The sequence below is a fragment of the Equus asinus genome, chromosome 2 (assembly GCF_041296235.1).
Source record: "Equus asinus isolate D_3611 breed Donkey chromosome 2, EquAss-T2T_v2, whole genome shotgun sequence".
NCBI classification, from domain to species: domain Eukaryota; kingdom Metazoa; phylum Chordata; class Mammalia; order Perissodactyla; family Equidae; genus Equus; species Equus asinus.
The window spans coordinates 3,812,501-3,821,190 of NC_091791.1; the positions used below are offsets into that span (position 1 = coordinate 3,812,501).

General features: G+C 50.4%; 1 protein-coding gene across 14 annotated transcripts in view; it reads left to right on the plus strand.

Annotated features, from left to right (window-relative positions):
• The window catches only part of EBF3 (EBF transcription factor 3), a 129,011-nt gene extending 120,531 nt beyond the window's left edge, over positions 1-8,480 (plus strand). For 2 of the 14 annotated variants that reach the window (XM_014846395.3, XM_014846397.3), the window contains 6 exons: positions 627-692; positions 1,415-1,592; positions 2,636-2,824; positions 3,215-3,412; positions 4,561-4,673; positions 5,787-8,480. In XM_014846395.3, the coding sequence (XP_014701881.1) occupies positions 627-692; positions 1,415-1,592; positions 2,636-2,824; positions 3,215-3,412; positions 4,561-4,673; positions 5,787-5,804 (762 nt within the window). In that variant the 3' untranslated portion in view covers positions 5,805-8,480. Of the gene's footprint in view, positions 1-626; positions 693-1,414; positions 1,593-2,635; positions 2,825-3,214; positions 3,413-4,454; positions 4,674-5,786 lie in introns of those variants that run through there. The other 12 variants (XM_014846400.3, XM_044748613.2, XM_014846398.3 and 9 more) reach the window with 9 other exon arrangements.
• Positions 8,481-8,690: the final 210 nt, after the last annotated feature.

Consider the following 8,690-nt stretch of genomic DNA (forward strand, 5'->3'; position numbering starts at 1 on the left):
TTATGAAGTCCTTTACAACGTGCCGTCAGAGAGGTTAATTGAAAAATTTCTTAATGTCATTATGAAAGAACTAGATTAACCCAAGTTAATTCACTTTATTGTTCAAAATAAAGAGGAATAAAGCACTGAACTCACTTGCAAATTTGGGGCGTGAATTAGGGGTGAGATGTTGTCTTTAAGGACTCTGCCAGTTTAATTAAGATATGGAAAATTACTTATTGTTCTTCACCACTAAAGTGCTAGGAATTAACAGGCGAACGTGGAGGCTGGGCCTTCCATATCTCCACCATGTGTGTTTTTGTTTAATGCCCATAAGACTCCATCATTAAACCTCGGGCACGACTGGGCTCCTTCACGAGCCCCCTACTTGCCCGGGACCCGCGCTAGCCCATCTGACCGGATGGGCCCATGGTGAGGGCAGGATGGCGCAGGGCGAACTTTGAAAACCAGAGCCGCTGTCGTCACCACCAGCACGCCCTCCTGTCTGTGCCAGCCTTCCACGGCAGGGTCAGGACGGGATGGATGTGGGTGCTTGTGGGTCTCTTCCCTGCACATGCGACTGTGAATTCAGAGCCTTTCTCCGAAGAGCAGCACTCCAGAGAAACCCCTCTCTGCTTCTCCTTTAGGAAGTATTACTTAAGAGGGCGGCAGATCTTGTGGAAGCCTTATACGGGATGCCCCACAACAACCAGGTAGGTGGACAGTGGCCTGACGCACCTGCCCCTCCCCAGGGTGACCAGTGTCCTGGGACGGCCACTGGCCTGGGTCCAGTGCCGGCTTTCTGGGCACAGACGTGCCTGTTTACAACTACTCGCCGAGAGTCTGATGTGAGAAAGGCTTTGCCTGCCCATGTGTGCCCTCACGCTGAGTGTTCAAGTAGAGAATCACAAGTCAGTGTCAGGAGCCAAAAGCAGAGCTTGTCACAGGAAGGAGAACCACCTTGAAATCCATCCGTGGTGGGCAGGCCATTGGTGCTGCTGGGGCTCGGGCAGCGAGAGACGGCACCCACGGCCCGGGGTCTCTGGGGAGCAGACACTTGGGGGGACTTCCCTCCAGACGTGGACCTATTTCTCTGGCTCTGAGACCAGTGCCTCTATGCGACCCAGGCCCCCACGGCCTCAGGGGCCTTTGGACCAATGGTGCAGAGCAGACCAGATACTGTCTTCTCTCAGAAGCACCATTAAACGACCTTCATAAGGGAAGTTCTTTTCCCATTAAAAACTAACTTTTGCATAGTCCGGAACAAGGGACAGTGGCATGCTGCCATTATTTGCCCCAGGAGGGCAAGGTGGAGGGGGCTGGCTGGTCCCCGGGCTGTGCTTCCCCAGTGACTCTGCAAGCTTCAAGCAGACCAGGTGCCTTGGGGCACCACCCACCGAGCTGCCCCCCTTGACGGCCTCCCCTCCTGCCCTAGGAGATCATCCTGAAGCGAGCGGCTGACATTGCCGAGGCGTTGTACAGTGTCCCTCGCAATCACAACCAGATCCCCACCCTGGGCAACACTCCCGCGCACACCGGCATGATGGGCGTGAACTCCTTCAGCAGCCAGCTAGCCGTTAACGTGTCAGAGACATCACAAGCCAATGACCAAGGTAGGCCGCCCGGCGGGATGCCCTCCCTGGGATGCGTAAGACTTAGCTGCCCCTGACCGCACCCCGAGTCCATCAGGATGGTGACAGCGCTCCGTCGGCTCCGCCTGTGCTCAGGGAGGCCCTCACTGCAGATCTGCCCCGTGAGTACTGGGCAGAGGACCCTCAGAGAACCCAGAAGTTAATCCTTGTAGCCACGTTGGCTGCCACTCTGTTTACTGGTATTTACCAGAAGTTTCTTTGAATTTTTAAGTGACTTTGCTTTCCTTGAAAGCCTGGGAAAAGCCATAGATAGCTGTGACATAGTCAGGTGATGGGACCCTTCTTGCATATGTTGCACGGGTGGGATTTGGTTTCTAAGTTTGGAATGAATAAGTGGAGAGAAACTTCCATTTCTCCGCCCCACGCCTTGTCCCGTAGCACGGTGGCCGGGGCCGCGGGGGTCGCGGCGCCTTAGTGTTGGAGCCAGCTCTCTGAGCCCCTTCCGGTCCCCCTCTGTAAGCCTCGTGCAGGCATCTCGGAAACCCTTGCCCTGCGGCTGCGAGGCTTCAGCTCCTCTGCCCCTGGGGGGGCCCGAGCGAAGCTGCCGCCCCCAGCCCTCCCCACACTCACAGAAACAGCAGCCATACAGATGCAGACCCCCAAACAGCCTGTCCCGGGGAGTCAACGGCCACAAACAAGCTCTCCTTGTCAGCTGTGGCATTTGAAGGTCTGCCGAGGCTGAAGTTCATGTGGTGTGGGGGGACAGAGCGGGACTCAGGCTGTTGGTAATTGCTTTTAAAGAGAAGCGTGAGGGCGGCTGACGGTCCGATCGAAGTGCGCTTTGGCGGCTGTCGGAGCCACCGGGACACACGGGCGCGGGGACGAGGCGCCGAGCAGGGTTGGCGTGATGAGGTTCTCGGAGCTGGCTCGAGGCGCTAGGGCCGGAGTACAGCGTAAGGTCAATTAAAAATGTGTAATAAATGATAGAGATTTGCGGGGAAACCCCCCCCAAGTGTCTCTCCCTGATAATAACGTTATTTTTGGCCGGGGGGGGATTTTAACAGTCGGCTACAGTCGCAATACAAGCAGCGTGTCCCCGCGAGGATACGTGCCCAGCAGTACTCCCCAGCAGTCCAATTACAACACAGTCAGCACTAGCATGAATGGATATGGAAGTGGCGCCATGGCCAATCTAGGGGTCCCTGGCTCGCCTGGATTTCTTAATGGCTCCTCCGCTAACTCTCCCTACGGCAGTAAGTGTCTGTTTTTGTCACACGTCATCACACAGATTCATATTCACTGCAAAGTCAAATGTGTGCATTGCTTGGATGTTCTGTGATGTGAGCTACTGGATCAAGGAAGGGTGGCTCTGGAGGCTGGGCGTCCACGTGACGACAGTAAATTGACCCAAAACGGGCCCCCCCTAAAGCGGTCCCATTGGAAACCCCAACAAAATCAGAACAAAACGGGGCTGCCCAATTGGAAACGAAAGTCAACACAAGAGTTTGCCTGTTATCCAGAGAGTGGCCAAGCCAGCAACATCCCCCGCCCGTTTGTCGGCCCGATGTTGCGGGCGAGGCCAGCGCTCTCTGTGCCGTTGCGTGCCGGCGCCGCGCGTCCTGACCGTGTTTGCTTTGTTGCAGTAGTGCCGTCCAGCCCCACCATGGCAGCCTCTTCGGTCACCCTCCCTTCAAACTGTAGCAGTACACACGGCATTTTCTCATTCTCACCTGCCAATGTCATCTCTGCAGTGAAACAAAAGAGCGCCTTCGCGCCCGTGGTCCGGCCCCAAGCTTCTCCTCCTCCTTCCTGCACCAGCGCCAACGGGAACGGACTCCAAGGTGAGGGGGCAGCGCGGCGGCTTCGGCCGGGGCCCTGAGGGTACTCCTGGAGCCGGGGCAGAGTTGTCCCCCACGGTCCCCTGGGGGCAGCCAGCCTGGGCCTCAGGCAGGGGGCGGAGGCCAGGGCCAGGTGCTCTCCCTGGGAGGCGGGAGCTCCGGCCCTCCCTTTGGGCGCAGTCTTGGATCCTTGCACTGCTCGTGGCCATTGCATGCTCTCCCTGTCTGCCATGGTGCCATACTGCCTCCCGAGCTCATAGTCGTAGAAATGACACCCATTCGTTCGGCCCCCACAAGTGTCAGCTTCTTCCTCTTGGTTGACGAAAACCATTTGCTCATCCTTCCGACATCGCCTGAGTGCCCTCATCGTGAGGCAGCCATGTCCCCAGGGAGTGGAACCACAGGGGAGAGAGCAGGAGTGTGGTGAATTAGCGGGGGTCCATTTTCAGTCCCATTCAGCAAACAGGCCTTCACGGCCGGTGCCCTCACCTTGAGAGCAGGTGCAGCCCGGCCCGTGGCTCCTGGGCTTGTAGCCTCCTTATTCAGGAGGCAGCAAAAGAGCCTCAGGGTGGGGATGGTGGCTCCTCGTGCCACCTGCATAGCCCGCCTCCACATCAGCCTGTCCTCGCTGTCCTGAGGCTGAGCCTTCGCTCTCCACCTGGTCTAACAGACCACGGGCCCACCAGACGGTGTCGTCCTTGGAGAGGGGCGTGCCCGCAGACCCAGGGCCGTGCATGCAGGAGTGCTGGACGGAGCTGGTTCTTCTGAGTGATATCTTTCAGACTCGAGGGAGAAGGGCCGGCCCTGAGGGCAGGGGGAGGCGTGGCCTGACGCAGCTGCCCGCAGAGGGGGCCATGTGGAGCAGGCACCCAGTGCCTGCCCAGGGCTGGGCCCCTCTGGGCAGTGCAGGCCACACAGTGGCCCATGACTGTGAGCAGGTGGGGCCGCGGGAGTGCCCCGAGGCCTCGTGAGCCTGCACGCGGCTCTGTGATCCCCGAGGCCCACAGGCACTGCAATTAAGTGGCCGTGGTCTGGCCTCTTTCAGACACCACCTTTGGTATATGCTCCTCCCGGTGAAATCAAATCCAGTTACTCCTTTAAAAAAATGAATCCATTCAACCAGTATTTACTGGGCGCCTACTATGTACCAGGCTCTCTGCTGGGTGCCGAGGACGTTCCCGTGGAGAAGACAAACTGGCCCTTTTGTGAAGTCGGTGGCATATTTCACTTTGATGAACTAATGCTCAAAAAAGGAACTGGAAAGGTATCAGTGATTTGAAATAATTGTCTTCACAACATCTCTTAGCATACGAGAGGGAAGCCCAGGCCCGAAGTGCCGCCGGCTGGCCTGTGAGCCAGCAGCGGTCACCAGACCAGAGCTGCCTAAATGGCAGGTGGCCAGGTGCCACGGCCCTGGCCACCATCCACCCGGTCATGAGGCCCATCAGATGGTGGTGCACATAAGCGAGTGTACACACAGGTCCTCCAAACCATAAAGTTGTAACGGTGAGTCGGAGATAAATTAATATTGTTGAAATTAATGAACTGAGAAATTGAAGCTCACATCACTACATGAACAAATGTATTAATATGTTATACATAAATTAATGAGAACAATCATTCTGACAAAAATTAAACAACACTAAAGTTAAAAGATTTTAAATTACATTCGTACCAGGAGTTCACTGGAGAGCGTCGGCCGCACTTGGCATTTCAGTGCAAAGTTTTCTCTTTTCTTTTAAGAAGAGAAAAAAGAGCTCCCTAGGGCGGAGCTGTGACTCGTCTCTTCAGGGCCCTTGGCCTGGAGATTGCAGAGCGGGTGGGCTGTGAGTGGCTTTGATCTTGGAGGGCCCGCGACTCACCATTACGATACGGAACCCTCAGCGGAAGAGCAGAGGCAAGGGCTCAAAGCAGAGGGGAAACTGAGGCGTGTCCAGTTTTCACTCAGGGAGCGAGAGCGGTGCGGGCTGGCCTTGGCCAGCCTCACAGAAGTGACCAGGTTGGTTCACATCTGTCGACAGAGGTGGCCTCTGGGGAGTCTGGGCCTCTGTCTGCTGTAAACAAGCCACTGAGCTGTGTGGGGAGCAGCAGCCTTCACATACAATAAGCCAGAAGCCTGTCCCTTTTCCAAAGGAAGTCTTTTCAGGAAGGCTGCAGTATGCGAGGACTTGGGGGGGAGTTGCCCCCACACACACCCCCATCCCATGAAGTAGATTCCGCCCCCCCCTCACCCCCCCACGCCTTAACCAAGCCCCAGGCTGGTTAACGGAGAGTTGTGCAACCCTACTGTCACTGTGAATAGAGCGTAAAGAGAAGGCCGGGCCCCGAGCCACATGAGAGGTGGCCCCCAGTGACCTGGCTCCTTTCTCTCTTTCAGCTATGTCTGGGCTGGTAGTCCCGCCAATGTGAGGGACTCTTGTTTACCTTCCGCAGCACCCAGCATCCAAGGACGGACTTCAGGGGACACGTTTAGTATATTAAGACATGCTGATGGAGACAGTATCTTCAAACACATCAGCAGCAGCTGAAATGCTACAAAAGACTTTGTTAAAAGATTTTATTTAAACTATTAAGAATCAACATGCAAACAGCCTACTTCTTCACGAACAATTCCATTTTATTGACTGAACTTTTCTCATATTTTCACATTTCTCAGTCCGAAGAATAAGGAAAACAAAGCGACGCCTATTTTCTATCAAGTTTCTGACTCCGTCTTGGCTATGTCTAGTACTTGCTATGTGTTGGGAGAAACTTTGTGAATGCGCCGTTTTGGTTATCATGAAACACTGAGGAACAATGCCTCCAGACATTTTTCCGTACTCATACTTAGATCCACAATGGTTGTGTATCTCTATAATGTGAAATATTTTTTTGTGGTGAAAAAAGGGGGCCAAGGAGGTATGAGCCATCAAACTGGAAGACAGGATGACGATGTGATGGGGGACCTGGGGTGGCGGGGAGGGAGGGAGGGTGGGTTTATCATCGCTTAACTTCATCTTAATGAAATGAAACTTTGTAACTTATTGTAGTTAGAAATTGTAACTTTGATATTGAATTCTCTTGCCTTCAACAAGCACACTGACAGAGAAAAAAAAATGCTACTGTCTGTTGGTTAAAATATTCTCCCACTGCTAGAGCTTCCTGTTAAGCAAGTGTGATCTGCAACATTTTTTCAACTTTTGCTAGCACTGTATACTATTGCATTCTTAGGCTACTGTGAGGTCCATGTTTCTTGTACCAGAAATTGTCCTTTTGACTTCTAGATCCTTCTTCCCTAATGTGTTTTGTATGTGGTTATAAAATTGTAGACTTTTGTGATTTTGCCAAAGTTGTAGCTAAATATTTATACACTTGTCTTGAATTTTTTTCAGATCCACTTAAATATTTAGAAAAAACAAGTTTTATTCCTTATGTATCTTATAAGGAATAAAATGGTCTCCATTCAACACTTACTTTTCCATGAACACTTGCAGTTGCTAAGGGACTTTATTTTGTAACATATCAATTATAAATATTGTATTTATCTTTGAAATTTTGTACATTGCTTTTCCTGCCATTTTTTCTTTTTCTTGTCTCTGTCGGTTTTTGATCATGGCCTGGTGTTGTGATGCTGGGAAGAGCATTAAGCCAAGAACTGTCTCTCTGTTTCGTTAAGTGAACCAGTGTCCTTGCATTTCATTTGTACTGCAAAAATTTGCTATTGTTTAGACTTTCCATCTTTTTTTTTTATTTTGAGGAAAAGTCAAATTCATTGTTTATTTTTATATTATTTTTAAGTTATCTGAACAAATACTTTTGAAAAAGAAAAAAAAGTTCGTTGTATAGTCAAAACAAAGCGGTGCCACCCGGCTGTGACAAATCCTAGTAGATTCTGTGCATGTGGAACGGCCGTGAAGAGGCGACACCGTTTGGGGCTGTGTCCTTATTTTATTTTATTTTTTTGTAGAATGTAAAAAGTCATTTTAGCTGCCACCCATGACTTTGCCACATAGCTGAACTGTGTTTACTGGAAAAATTCAGAGGCCTAAAGTTTAAAATAAAATTTACTTCTGATGTTTTAATTAAAATGTTTGCCACATTAACTTCTCTGATGCCTTAAAAGTGGACTTCTTTAAAGAACCTTTGTGCTATTTTATCACAGGCTTACACCACAATTGTTAATCAATATTTTATTTGGAGATTTATGGTGTAAAACACACACACACACACACACACACACACACACACACAGACAAAAGCACAAACCCGGTGCTCCCTGGCTCGCTCCTTTCTGCATCCGATCCTGCTGCATTCTGCGTCTTCCCAGGCCCGCCTCAGATCCAGGGAGGTTTCAGGGGAACCAAAGTCACGGCTGGTTTTTAATTCTTTCTTTTTTTAACACTAATTTTTTTGTGGTCGGACCCAACAGCACAGTCTGTCCTTTTTAAACTGGAATGACCGCCTTCAAATACTGTACCTGTTAGTGCCAAACCCGCAGGGAGACCAAAAGGGTCCGGTTTTTTTTTCCCTTTGCGTTAAATGCTTGGCAGACACAGCACAGCCAACATTTTGCAAACTGCAGCAGAAATAAAATTTAAAACAAAAAGGAGGGACTTTTAAAAACTTTCTTGACGCAAAAACAAAACAAAACAATGCACAACTTAGGAAAGTGTTCATTCAAGGGACTAAATGAAATACAATGTCCCGAGTGGTCGGTGGGTCACACTCTGGCTCTGTGACGGCTGACAAGGCTTAGCTACGTGGAAAAGCCTGAGAAGTCACTTTGGAACTAAATTGCCTCCGTTTTATTTTGTATAAGTAAAGGTTTGATCTGAAAACGAGCTCACGTGTACATGTGAACGTTTGCAAGTTTCCTCATACCTGCACTTGGTTTGTGTTCTAGATTAACTAGTCGATGCCCTCATCGCTTCATTGTGTCTCGAAATTGAGCGCTTCACTAAATGGTAGATTTTACTGTTAAAGACCCTACAATAAGATTGTTTTATCTGTACATTTTTTCAGATATTTAACTGTATAAAAATGTTCATTTTACACAATATTTAATTAAAGTATTTCTTGTCTGTGAATTTCACTTGGGGTAATTTTATCTGTTTTGATTATTAAAACGACTAAACACACATGCGGAAATTACGTGGGGGATTCCAGTTGTACCCCCTGGGTTCCAGAGCTGTGTCTTGGGCAAGATAAAAATGATTCGTAGCAGAACTTTCTACAAAGTTATCAGGGCTCAAACACTCTTCTGCGCAGGGAGACCGTGTCATTACTTAGACGGTTCTGGTCC